At 41.1% G+C, this 14271-nt stretch overlaps 1 protein-coding gene across 1 annotated transcript in view; it reads left to right on the top strand.

The window, feature by feature from the left end:
* mcf2l2 (MCF.2 cell line derived transforming sequence-like 2) overlaps positions 1–14271 on the top strand; it is a 118802-nt gene that overhangs the window by 57045 nt on the left and 47486 nt on the right. Inside the window, 3 exon segments of the mRNA XM_034140752.1 lie at positions 586–655; positions 1490–1582; positions 4256–4348. Coding sequence (XP_033996643.1) covers positions 586–655; positions 1490–1582; positions 4256–4348 — 256 coding nt within the window.

The following is a 14271-nucleotide window of genomic DNA, read 5'->3' as shown; positions in this document are numbered from 1 at the left end:
TCCTGTCTACTTGTTAGCTCTTCCTCTCATCTCTCTGTACAGTTACTGATGAAAGTGAGGTGGGGCAGAGATTTTGGACAGATTTGTTCCACTTCTTCAAACTCCTTGGTTTGGATTTTTATAAACTAAGGGGCCAAGACTCAAATTAGTGTAGTCCTACTGCTTTAAATGGGTATTCCAGCAATGTATGGTCCAAAACGTTGCGAGACTTTATACAGGTAGATTAAAAGAGAATGGGAAAAGCTGCTCACATCTTTCAAATGCTTGGTCTACAGGTCTGAACCGTGATACATTGATCACATCATGAGGATAATTTGCTCAGACTTGAAGCTCAGTAAACTGCTGTTCATGTGTAAAATTGACAGTCCTCTCTTTCATTTCCAAACAATGGGTCCAATTTGACACATCAATATTGTGTTCGATAATGACAAGAGTTGAGTTATTGGCCAACTTACCCAAGGAGATCTAAATGATTGACTGTCTAGTGCTACAATAAACTGCTCACTTGCGTTGATAATGTGATTTCCAGCTCTAGGAAAATGAACAGTGTGAGTTGTGTTCTCATTGTTCATATACTTCCTGCAGGACATTTCTAAGGGAGCTGGAGAACTGTGCGGAGAAACCAGAGCTGGTGGGGACGTGTTTTCTGAAAAGGGTGAGTAACTTAAAAAACAGTGGACAGTTCATTTACCCAAGCATTTGGGTTGAGTGTTTATATGTTGTTAATTCAACAATAATGAAAATGTCTCCTGTATAAACAAAGTAAACCTATTATGAGTACCTACATTCAGTGGTTTACTACTTCTGTACTGTTATTTGCAATTGAAATGTTGTGTGAATTTGCTACTATTTCTGAAGTAAAATCATTGCAGGTTTAAAATGGAGCAGCTTTCTACGAACCAAAATAGGGTCTCAGAGATGGGTTTTATAGCTTCCGTGTGTATTATTCAGAGGGGATGACTCCCAGTAAAGAACATGCTTTTAGATAAATGCAGGACCAGGCAGGATCATCGGGCTGGGTCCAAATAACTTAGGGAATAGGATCTTGTTGTTTTTCTAACACCTTACTTTGCATCCTAATACTCACAGAATCAGTTCATTTGTTTTGACAGTACGTATAAGCATGTCATTTTAAAAAATGAGAACATTGTTGGCTCTACATTGGATCAGGTCAGATAGATTGTAGGTCTTTCTCATTCTCTTTGAAAGAGTTTTGAGTTTACCGTTAAATTGACAAAAACCATATCAAGGCATTAGTTCGACATACAAAGAGTACGGCAAAGAGTACAAACTTATTCTGTAGGAAACAGGGTTTGTGTATACTGTTTGTCTCATGAGTTTGGACTCTTTTAATCAAGGGTACAGAATGAGGACACTAGGTCTACCATCCAGCGATGTGCAGAATTACTGACAGACCTCATATTCAAACAGCTGAAATTGACAAAAAAAAGACAAGTTTTAATTTGAAGGCATGTCTTTGTGTTTTCAGAAAGAAGAGCTTCAGGTGTATGAGAAGTACTGCCAGAATAAACCCCGCTCTGAAGTCATCTGGAGACAGTGTGGAGACAGCCTCTTCTTTCAGGTATGAAGTACTCTTTAGGTTGTCAGACTGCAATATTTGTTCCATACACCCAGGCCCGCCTTAACCTGCCATCAGGCCCTGGGGCCGAAGGGTTTTGTAGGCCCCCTATTTAAACAACAAATCAAAGTAATTTATAGCCTCGGCAGGCTCTGTGAATAACACACACACACACACACACACACACACACACACACACACACACACACACACACACACACACACACACACACACACACACACACACACACAGAGTTATATTTCTGTCTTTGATATTTCCATTTAAAGTTGTCATTTGAATGGAGAATTTAAGTTTTGAATGCCTTCTGACTGCTTTTTTTTAGAGCTCAGCTATTAATGCCTTTTTCAGGGTTTCAATGCTCCACAGTGATATGTGCAGTGGCGACTGGTCATTAGGGGCAGGTGGGGCACAGCCCCACCTAGTGTCAGCAGAAAGTATTACAAATAATGATTACAAAAATGCAAAAAAATAAATAAAAAAATATATTTTAAGATCATGTTTAATCATCTGATTCGTCTGTACATTGCTGTTTTAGTCTGTGTTCTTCTAATTAGTGTGTCTACAGTCACAGTGTGTGCCTATTGAGCTGTTTAGAGCCATGTGGGACAAAACCTGATCATGCCCCTCCCTCTCACTGTGAAGTGAACGTGACTGTAAAAACTTCACTGCGCATGCTCAGAGTATTTTGTAATGAAATGTGTGTGGCAAAAAAATAATGACCAGAGGGGCATGGAGCTACCATCCCCACCATACGTCATCTCAAATCATTCAGAGCTGATTGGCTGTAAGTACGTGTGCCGCGAAAAGTGTGCTGTGTGAAGAGGAGACGAGAGAGCTGCAGTGGCGCGTCCTAAAACCAGGAAGTAAGCACAAAAAGGATTTTAGAAAATAGCTGGAAATAAGATCTGTGGGAAACGTACCTGTTAGATAAATGCACGTTTTGATTAGCCGGATAACATCCACATGTCTACCCTACTTATATAATTTTTTTATCATAAATCTATGGATTAGATTTATGATAGACTTTTGAAACTACAAGAACATAAGGAGGACTTTTACAAAAAAGTAATAGAAATGTTTGTCCAGAAGGATAGGCAAATGGACTTCATCTTCAAGTCAAGGTAAGACCGCCATTTTATTGAAAATGGGATCTTACTAAGAGAGAACAATTCAATATTTAAATGATAAAATGACATTTTTTGGGTATCCTTTTGTTGAACTGTTTGTTTAAAATTAATCGAAGCATCAGACAAAAAAAGCTTTTGAAAATAATATTATATTTTGGTTTAGGTCAAAATATAATATTTGTAAACCTGAAGAGTCAGTGCCAGTGCCTCACCAGCCATGAACCTCACTGCACGTCACTGCAGAAGCTTATATATAGACATCTAAGTTTTTTGTGCCCCACCACTTTTGTACATATAAAAACGCCACTGGATATGTGCACACAAAGACTGCTATATAACTGCACTGTAATGTTGTACCCTTTTTCGCCCACTTGTAAATGGATTGAATGCAAATGTGGATGTTTATCGGTATGCATTTTAGGCAAGGGTCATGTAATTTACTGAGCTGGATTATAATTGTGTGCAATTGCCATCCAGAGTGGGGGTAGTGTTATGATATTAGTGTCATGCAGTGAGATCGCTATCCCTTTAAGAGAGAGAGAGAGGGGTGTGGCGCGTGCATGTGTGTGTGGGTATGGTAGAGCGAGAGTGAGCGAGCGTGTGTATGTTTCTGGAAGTGAAACGAGGCAGCAGAAGATATAGGTCTGTCAAGTATTGTGTTAACAGAATAACTAAATAAATGCAACGGCCTCCTAAGAAGAGCTCGCCTCTCTCCAGTCATTTCAGTAAAGTGGGTTATTGAACCTGAAGCTTGTTTCTTCTGCCCTGGGAGACAACAGAGAGTCATCCCCCTGTTTCCTCGACTACGGTCTGGGAGCCGACCAAGTTCAACATTGGCAAAACAAAAGTCCCTCCTGTCTGTTTTTCCTCTCCCGCTACTCCATCGCTATCAGAACCAGACATATGCCTACTTGGCTCCGAGGCGCCGCAGCCGGCACCGCTCGGTACAGAACTCATCTGTCCTTCCTCCTCATCCTGGTTTACAGGTTAAAATAACCTGTAAGCTTCGGCATTTTTTGTAATGGTTGCTTGTCTCGAAACTCCTTTTCCCTCAACAATTTCCTTTTCCGAGCGCCACTCTCACACTATTTCTTCTCTGACATTTTCACCCTAAACAACCTTCATCTGTCACTCAATCACTCGCATTTTGAATAAGTCACATGTGGAACATATTCTAATTCTGATTGGCTGTTAAGTGGTGCCTACGGAGCGGGTGTCTTATAATTTGTATCAATCGCCAGCCACATACATTCAGATCAAATGATGGACAGAATATTTGACCAATTACAAAACAATGCATTATTTTTATTGGCTCATGATAGGCCCCCGATCTCCGTAGGCCCGTGCATTAAGGCGGCCTTGCATACACCAGGATAACACTGTTCAACCTGACTCTAGCATTTCAATCTCTTCCCATTTTGCGACAGGTGTGTTTTGACATGAACTTATTGTAGCTTTAACACTAGGTTAAGTAGGTCTATCCTGTGTCTTTCCTGATGGAGAATGTTTGGTGTTTTGTGACAACAGGAATGCCAGAAGAACCTGGACCACAAACTCTCTCTGGATGCCTACCTGCTGAAGCCTGTCCAGAGGATCACCAAATACCAACTCATGCTCAAGGTAACATCTTGCAGTCACGGAAAAGGTGGACCCAAATGCAGAAAGAAAGATAGAATATAAACTACCTTTGTTTAAAGGCTTCGTCCAGACAAGGCAAGGTAAAACAGAACTTCCAGACGAATAAAACTCCAACAGAAAAACCAGGACTTAAAGCAGAAGAAATGAGAGGAGGAAGTACAGGTGATCAGTGAGCAGGGCTGATGGGGAATAGGTAGAACTCATAAGGCTAGGACAGACTGGGGAAAAAGGCGGGAAAACAAACAAAGACAGGAAGTAAAAACAGACTTGACAAACGTTGAGGAGAAAGGCTCCTAAAAGTTCCTCATTTTGCAACTGGAGCCACATTAAGTCTTTTCAACCCAGAGGTGTACATGTGTTCTGCTACACCCATCATTTAGGAGTGTAGAGGATCGACATTCTAACTGTAACCAAGGTGCGAACTTAGGCTCCAAGTTAAACTAAAATCAGTTTGGAAATGATTATTTATTTTATTTATTTATTTTAATCGTTTATTTGGCAGGGACATTACACATTAATGAACACTTAAAACAATAAATATTTCAAGCGTAAAAATGCCGGATTTAGCTTTGAGCTACTTTCCATCCACAGTCCCTCACATAAAACATTTAAGAAAATCACATTTATAAACATAGCAAAAACAAATACATGATATGCTAAAAGAGCAAGAGCAGCATACACAAGTATTTATCAAATGGCAATACAATATAGCAGCAACGACATATAAAGTGCAAGAGAAGATACAAGAGATACATAAAGTGCAAGAGGAGATACCCCTGTGTTAAAGTGCATTTAGCGGTGATTGCACGTCTGTTTGTTTCTCAACCATTCTTTGAGTTGACCTTTGAAGCTATTGAGAGTGGGACAATCCCGTATGTCAGTTGGGAGGCTATTCCACAATGAGCTGCCTTTAATAGAAAGTACATTTTGTCCAAAAGTGGTCCGTCTACGGTGGACTTCACAGTCTCCTCTGGTTTCTGACCTAGTGCAGCATCCAGTGTGTCTTTTGTGGATGAATTCCCCTAAGGGAGGGGGGGCCAGTCCATGTAAACATTTATAAATAAAGCAAATACTTTTAAAAGACTTAAAATTGTCAAAACTCAAGAAATTGTGGGTTTTCAAGGATGGTACAGTGGTGGTATGAATATGGCTTTCTGTCAAACACCTTGATAGCTCTCTTGTACAGCTGCTGCGAGCTGCTGCGAGCAGCAGACAGGCTTCCGTGTCGGCGATACAGCGAGAACAAGCTAAACTCATCCTGAGCACACACAAACACTCACAGCCGAAGTAAAAACAATAAGTGTGGCTTGATATTGAGTAAGAAAAAGGTTTATAACGCTGTGAGAATGGGTCTGCGGAGAGCATTTCTCCGCCATCCCAACTTAGCAGCCCGAAACACGTTTACCCATTTAAACAGTCGTGGTAGATACCTTGTTTGTTTTAAACATCATAAATACACAAACAACAATGAATACTTACAGGTTGTGTACCCGAATCTCCCGCTGGTCCAAACAAAGTAGGAACAGCATCGTTCTTCAGTGCCCTACGCTGTACATATCCGGCATGAATCGCTGAGAGGTTTGGGAAGCTTTGGCTGGCAGAGGGTGTGGCCTCTGGGTATCCCCACGTCAGAGTACCCAGGAAGTAAACAATGGAAAATGAGAAATCTCCAACGAGGCGTTTTGGGGAGGTCTTTTCTGTGTTAGAGGGTTTTTGACTCTGCAGCCCGTACATGCATAAAAACCTTCATAACACACAAGGGGACGGGTAATAACCGGGAAAAGCATGACATTGGACCTTTTAAGGTTTGTGGCACAAGCAAACGGCCAGTTTGTAAAACACAGGGATGCAAACTTGTCACCTTTCGGCGAAATTCGCCGTTTTGAATCCAAAATAGGTCGTTTGTGTGATTCATGTAGATCTGCAATAAAAATATTTTTGGGGTATGGGGGGCGTCTGGGACCCGGAGTAATCTGCGGCCGTGAGCTGTTATGTGCCATCATGACACGCATGGTGTTATTTTTTTATATATTATAATGAAGCGAGAGCTGTGTGCTCGAGTCTTCCTGCCTGTCGGCTCTGCTCATCGATGTATAATAAGGCTCTGCTGCTCCGCGATGATGGTCTAGCTTCATTAGCTACATTACCTACGGGTGCGTTCGTTAATATTAACTGTGCGGTCCGGAGTCACTGTGGCACAGACTGGACCGCTGGTGAACAGCTGTTAGAACGGGCCGTTCAGGTGTTCAGAGCAGAGCTCCCTGTCGGAGCGGCAGAGCGTGATGTGCACTGAAAAGTCTTTCTGTCGCAAATATTATTTAATGAATCGTTGAGCTAGCTAACTAGCATACAATGTCACTATCTGCTAACGTTAGCTTTAGCCTTCGTTTTCTAATAGTTTTTTTCATAGGCTATAAACGGAGGTGGTATAAGTATATATCTTGTACTTGAGTAAAAGTAGAAGTACTCAGATCTTGTACTTAAGTAAAAGTAGAAGTACTCAGGTCTTGTACTTGAGTAAAAGTAGAAGTACTCAGATCTTGTACTTGAGCAAAAGTAGAAGTACTCAAATCTTGTACTTGAGTAAAAGTATAAGTACTCAGGTTTGAGTAAAAGTAGAAGTACCAGAGTGTAGGAACAATCCTGCAATCAAAATGTTCCTCAAATAAAAGTACAAAAGTATTATCATCAAAATATAGTTAAAGTAGCGACAGTAAAAGTAGAAGTACTCAGATCTTGTACTTAAGTAAAAGTAGAAGTACTCAGATCTTGTACTTGAGTAAAAGTAGAAGCACTCAGATCTTGTACTTGAGTAAAAGTAGAAGTACCAGAGTGTAGGAATACTCTGTTACAGTAAAAGTACTGCATTCAAAATGTTCCTCAAGTAAAAGTATAAAAGTATTATCATCAAAATATAGTTAAAGTAGCGACAGTAAAAGTAGTCATTGTGCAGATTGGTCCATTTCAGAATAATATATATGATATGTTTTATAATGATTGATCATGAAAGTGTTCTCAAAGCTGGTAAAGGTGCAGCTAGTTTGAATGACTTTGTATACTGCAGGGTAGCTTGTGAATTTACTGCAGGTGGAACTAAAGTCGGATTTAACACTTGATTAGATTTCACATCATTCATCCACATCTGTAAAGTTACTAAAGGTATTAATACATGTAGTGGAGTAAAAGTACACCTTTTACCTCTGAACTGTAGAGGAGTAGAAGAACAAAGTAGTAAAACATTGAAATACTTAAGTAAAGTACAAGTATCTCAAAATTGTACCCAAGTATAGTACTTGAGTTTATGAACTTAGTTACTTTACACCACTGGCTATACAGATAGAAAGACTAAGCCTTACACAGAGGCATGAAAATACATTTTCAAAATGCTCAACAGTGCTGCCAAAATTATACATGTAAACTGACTGCTACACAATTAAAATAAATGCTTTTATATATTTCTATTAGATGTGACTCTTTGGCATTTCTGTTATTATTAACTGCTTTAGTTGTTCTGACTGCTAACATCCTCTGTTATTCCTCATTTTAAAGCTGATATTCCGTGGGGTCGGGGGGCTCGGATCCTTGTCACCTTTTTCATACCTGATGAGTTTGCATCCCTGAAAACAGTATTCAATATGGCATAGAATCATACAGTGGAGGTATGACTTTGCAGGATTGACAGTTAAGAAGGGTCTAATTTGTTTAACATTTTGCAAGTTGAATTTAATAGTATTTGATACTTTCTTAATATGTTTCTTAAAAGTCAAGTTCGAGTCCAATATGACTCCAGGATAGTTGAACTGGGAGACTAGTTCTATTTCTGCTCCGTTTAAAAACACGTTAGATCCTTCGATTTTGACTGGTCGTTTACTGAGCATCGTGCATACCAGAGGTGTGGACTCGAGTCACATGACTTGGACTCGATTCAGACTCGAGTCACCAATTTGATGACTTTGGACTCGACTTCACAAAATCACAAAACACTTGCGACTCGACTTGGACTTGAACACCAATGACTCGGGACTTGACTTGGACTTGAGCCCTCTGACTTGAGGTGACTTGATAATTTAATTCAGAGGTCTCCAACACGCCGATCGCGAGCTGCCGTTCAGAAGAGCAGACTCCCGTCGGGGAGAGCAGAATCTCCAGCCGCTTCTACTCTTGCTGAGAATCCTTGCAGGCAGGGGCGGGTCTTTATTTAGCTGGGCCACCATGCGGCCAATCATATGTGAGGACACACTAGGATCATACCATTATGTGAAAGAAGGGTGGGGGGCAGACGCTCCAAAGATAGCAGGTGTAGTGGTACAGGCCAGCTACACAGAGCGACGGGGAGACAGATTTAAATGCAAGCGCGTCGGAAAAAGTCAAGAAATTAGCGAAAACCGAAAAAAGAAGCAGCATCTGGCTGCATTTCAATGATATTGGAGAAAGCAAAGCTGAGTGCAGGATTTGTCAAATGAAAATAACCTTCAGAGCAGGGTTTTTTTTTGGTAACCACTCAGGATTTATTGTCAGAGGTGGGAGAAGTTCAGATCTTGTACTTGAGTAAAAGTACCAGAGTGTAGGAATACTCGGTTACAATAAAAAGTCCTGCATTCAAAATGTTACAAGTAAAAGTACAAAAGTATTAGCATCAAAATACAGTTAAAGTACCACCTGCAGAGGGATCTAGATTCAGGTGTTCTTTTCCCCATAAAGACCGCCTCGCTGCACATTATCCCTTGCATAAAGATAGGTTGTGGGTCCCTTATCACATGTTGTACACAGTGGAAATAAACATTCTGGTTACCTCAACATCAGGGATCTTATCAATTAAACTCCTTCTGAATCAAACCGTCACAGTAGCATTACCTTACTGATCCCTCTTACAATAGAAGAAAACACGTTACTTTACCAGCAGAGAGAAAATAGATTATTACAGTATTAATGTGACTAATAAAGAGCAGTTTCATTATTAAGTATTATTCTGTTGATCGATGTCATTACATTTGGTGAAAAGCACATACTGACTTGTTTAAGACTCGTTTTGTCAAAGTTTAGGACTTGGACTTGACTTGAACTTGCCCATCCTGACTTGAGACTTGACTTGGACTTGAGCACAAAGACTTGAGACTTGACTCGGACTTGAGCGCAAAGACTTGAGACTTGACTCGGACTTGCAAAACAATGACTTGGTCCCACCTCTGGTGCATACTGTTTTTTTTTACGTTTAACTGTAAGCAAATGTTGTTCAGCCAGTGTTGAACCTTGTCCAAAGCATTTGAGAGACAAGATGAGATTATTTATGTGTTTTTCCCGTGTATAAAGATGACCGCATCATCGGCATACATTTGCACATTTAACTCAGGACATACATTAGGCAAGTCATTAATGTACATTGAAAAAAGTAACGGTCCAAGAATGGAACCTTGTGGAACCCCAACAGGGTTCACAATAGCCGCGTTCACACCAAGTACTTTCCTGTACTTAGTTCCGGCACTAAGAGCCCTGGCGCTTTTAACCCCAGGGCACTTAGTACAGATCGCGTTCACACCGGAGTACTTTTCCCTGAGGGAAGATTACAAGTACAGTAGGTGGCGGTAAGCACCTTAAAGTTGTTTGCAATCCGCTACAAAACAAGAGAAGAAGAAGAAAAACTTCCCGCGTATACTGTCTGTTGTTTACCTTCCGACCTCAGACATGATGGAGATGGAGTCGACTGAAGTTGTGCTGTTTGTGCTCATGTTATACAGCTTTGTAACTTCGTTAATGCGGCCAGAGCCTGAGCCTATTAGGCGTCCGACAAAAATCCGGAGCCGCCACACGTCGAATGCTATAATCGCAAAGTTTCTTCAGCGTCAAAAGCTTTAGGAAAAGGATTGGCCGACGGAAAGCACATGATTGCCATGTTTCACCGTAGGATGGCTGATACAGGATCTGTTTAATCGCCATGTCGGTTTTCTTTATTGCACTCTCAAGACATAACATTAAATAGAAATATTTTAAATGTAACTAAAGTGTCAGTTGTACATGTCAGTAAACATTGTCAATATAAAATAAAGTGTCAGTTGTACTATATAATAACAGTAATAACAATATAAACTCCCAGGTGTAGGGAGTCTCAGCAGCAAACCCACCTTTATTATACATCTTCCTGAGACCCACTGCATCCGTCTGCCATAAACACTATGCAAACATACATGTTAGTTTTGGCCCATAGTGGACTCCATGTTGTGTTGTGTGAAATGGGGGGGAATTAAAAGTTTAGGTCAAATAATATTTAAAATTATATAAATTGTCATTTGTGTATGTGCCCCTGCCATTCCCCCACAAGGTTGCAACATTGATGATAAATAAATGACAAATAAAGCTTTGCCAGTTTATAACCGATGAAACATGATGGTATCAGAATAATCACTTACATGTGATGTATAGGATGCTACACAGGTCACTAAAGATAAAGTGTCAGGAGAAATAAGCTTAATCGCCATGTCGGTTTTCTTTATTGCACTCTCAAGACATAACATTAAATAGAACAATTTTAAATGTAAATAAAGTGTCAGTTGTACATGTCAGTAAACATTATATATAAAATAAAGTCATAACAGTAATAACAATATAAAATAAACTGTCCCAGGTGTAGGGATAGTCTCAGCAGCATACACACCTTAGTGCAACGTTGTGTGTCAGTATTTACAAAAACTATACCAAATAAACTGTTATTAAATGCAGTTTGTCGCTCATCCTGCCGCTGCGCCGACGCTTCCTCATGGCGCAGCGCCCACACTTCATCCTGGTGCTGCTGGCGCTCCATCTGCTGCTTGAACACTTCTGCCTGGCGCTCCATCGAGGTGAGCATCTTGTCCTCCGTTTCCTGGGCCTTGGTGAACAGCACCATCTGATCTCCACGCAGCGACTCATTCACCACGGCACGCCGGTCCTCCAACGCCTGGGCGGTGTCAAAGAAATTCGCATCCCGTGTCCGCTTTCCTAAGAGGGGAAAATAAGCAATATACAATATACAAGTTTAGTCGCCATGTAGTTTTACAACATACTAGGAATGTGTTTTTTGTATTTTCACAAATAGAATTAAGGTTTCACAAATCTGAAACTGTGTTATAAAGAATGTTTAGACCCTCTGGGATAATCCAGTCCAGATTTGATGAGTGTAGGTATAGTGGTTTTAGATCAGGACCTGGTCTAATGTGGTCTACATGTAAAAAAAGCACTGAAATCTCCCTTTTTTGTATTTTCACAAATAGAATTAAGGTTTCACAAATCTGAAACTGTGTTATAAAGAATGTTTGGCCTCTCTGGGATAATCCAGTCCAAATAAATCGGCTATGCAGCGATTCAAGAGGTTCAAACACGGAGGATTGTTCCTTTTTGAAGAGTGCTTCATGTATGCTTGAACTTTGTTTAATGTTGTTGAGGCAAGTTAAACATAAAATATGATGAATATTATGAAATAAACATGATTGTGAACATCAGTTCGATGCGTAACGTTCTTTCAAGACAAAGTTACAGTGTGTGTACCTTTGCGTTTGGTTGCTGGTAAGGAGGACGACAAAGCGCTGTGATCTAGAATGCAAAGCTCACTTGTTTCCAATCCCGAGAGTTGTCCATCCTCGCCTGAAACAGACGATTAGTGCCATGAGTTAGTGAAGCAAATTACAGAAACACTGCACAGTTATTCACAAGTCAAAACGTTTTCATACAGCGGAGAATATCTAGCTAGCTAGATGTAGCTAGCCGGGGCCGGTGTTAGCCTATTATGGCTAGCATGGCTAGCTTGATCTACTGAGCAAATAAAAGTACATCTGAGACCATTATTGTGCAGATTAAAACCCCAGTGCATGTAGTTGATTTTACCTTCATCGTGGTAGTCATCGTTGGCCACTGAATCCGCCGTTTGTAGTCCTGAGTTTCTTTATATTTAGCCGGCTGTGCACAATTCCCAGGTCGAGTGAAAGCTACCGAACTGGCTTCAGTAGCATTCCTTGGGTCGCCTCCTCGGCGTAGATCTCCAGAAGCGCCGACACCTCATCATTTCTTGATGCTTGCCATAACTGCTTTCAAAAACAAACACAACGCACGGAGCGTTGTGTTTTTGTAGCGAGGAAAAACAATGGCGTCTCCACACAACATTTTCAGAGTTGTACGGGCGTGGTTTGCAATTCGCCCAGCCAATCAGCACTGGGGAACTTTTGGAGCACTTTTCACCCACAGAAAAGTACGCTCTCTGAGCTGGCTCTAAAAATGGGGGGTAAAAGTACCCGAGATTAAGTACGATTTTTGGTGTGAACGCGACATAAGGGGTACTCACGGAACTAAAACGCGAAAAGTACGGTGAAAGTACTCCGGTGTGAACGCGGCTAAGGTAGGGGAATTTGGCACCGTTGACCAAAACACACTGTTTTCTGTTCGATAAGTAAGACTTGAACCAATGTATAGAAACTGCCGAAAAATTGAAATAAGTCAGCTTTGTAAGGAGCACTTGGTGGTCAACAGTGTCAAATGCCTTCCTGAGATCAAGGAAGACAGCACCTACATAAGGGCTCGTGTCCAACATACATTCAACCTTTTCCACAAAGACACAGTTAGCTGTCTCAGTGGAGTGGTGAGCACGAAAACCAAACTGCATTGGGCGGAGTGGAGCGAAACCTTTGTCTAAATGTGTGGTGATTAGTTTTGACACCCATTTCAGCTATCTTAAGGCCCTGACACACCAAGCCGATTTCGGCCGACGATAGATGTCTGGCCGTCGATGAGCGTCCTGTCGCCCTACTCAGATTGGTGTGTCCCGCCCCGTTGTGTCTTTTCGGCCATGCCGACACCTTCCGCGGCCGATTCACCTTGTTGAATTGGCCGCGGAGCCTGCGGAGGCTGTCGGCAAAATAAATCACTCTGATTGGCTGTTCAGCATAGCGAGTCAGTGCATGAGAAGCGAAACGGAAGTGAAGAAGGCACACACAGACGGCTATTATTTTTCATTTTCCAGTACCGCACTAAACATGTTTTCGATTATAAGTCGTTATGTGAAACAGTCTGTGAAACAGTCTATGATGGACGAGAGTGAAAATGGAACGCACGCTATTTATTGTTTGTTTATATCACGCAGTCTGTTCTTCTTCTCTCGGTGTATCACGCAGTCTGTCTTCCGGTTGCCTCTTTTGAATGACGAATACACACTACCACCGCTTGCTGGTAAGGAGAGTTATTTCCACTCACGCATGCGCAGTGCGTACGTGCTACTTGACCGTCAGCTGAAGTCTTTGCGGTGTGTTCCAGTGCAACTTTTTGGGAGACATGAGGCGACACAACAATCGGGTCCGTCGGGACGTGTTCTTTGGTGTCAACTTGGTGTGTCAGGGCCTTTAGAGACACAGGGAAGGATGCTGATAGGTCTATAATTGGACATCATTGCCTTATCCCCAGATTTAAAAATCGGTGTCACCGTGGCGACCTTCCAGGATGATGGAACATCCCTCACTTTGTTATCAGTGATGTTGCAATAGAGGAAGAGAAGCCATGTGAATCAGCTGAAAATGTTTTTATCGTTATTATTAATGGTCAGCTCAGCTGAAATAACGGTTAGTGGTGTTTAACACAAATAATGTTCTGACCATTTTCATCAACACATGTTTCAAATCAAAATCAGAAAAGATAAAGGAAATCGTAAAAGAAAACCTTCTAAAATTGGGTTATAAGGAACCAAAGGCTTCAGGAATGAGCTGCTTTCATGAGAAGAATCTCAGGATAATTTTACTTTTCAGTGACTCGACTGCATTGCCATAAGCCATTATGGGACAAGAGTTACTCCATACTCATACCATACAGGCCATGTCACTGATAAAACACATGTATAGGAGGTTATAATTGGAGTAAGGGGTTCTCTCTAATGCATTATTTTTTTATATATC

Source organism: Trematomus bernacchii, unplaced genomic scaffold (assembly GCF_902827165.1).
Source record: "Trematomus bernacchii unplaced genomic scaffold, fTreBer1.1, whole genome shotgun sequence".
Taxonomy (NCBI): Eukaryota; Metazoa; Chordata; class Actinopteri; order Perciformes; family Nototheniidae; genus Trematomus; species Trematomus bernacchii.
The sequence above is the reverse complement of the archived record's forward strand: the minus strand, read 5'-3'. Positions and strand labels throughout refer to the sequence as shown.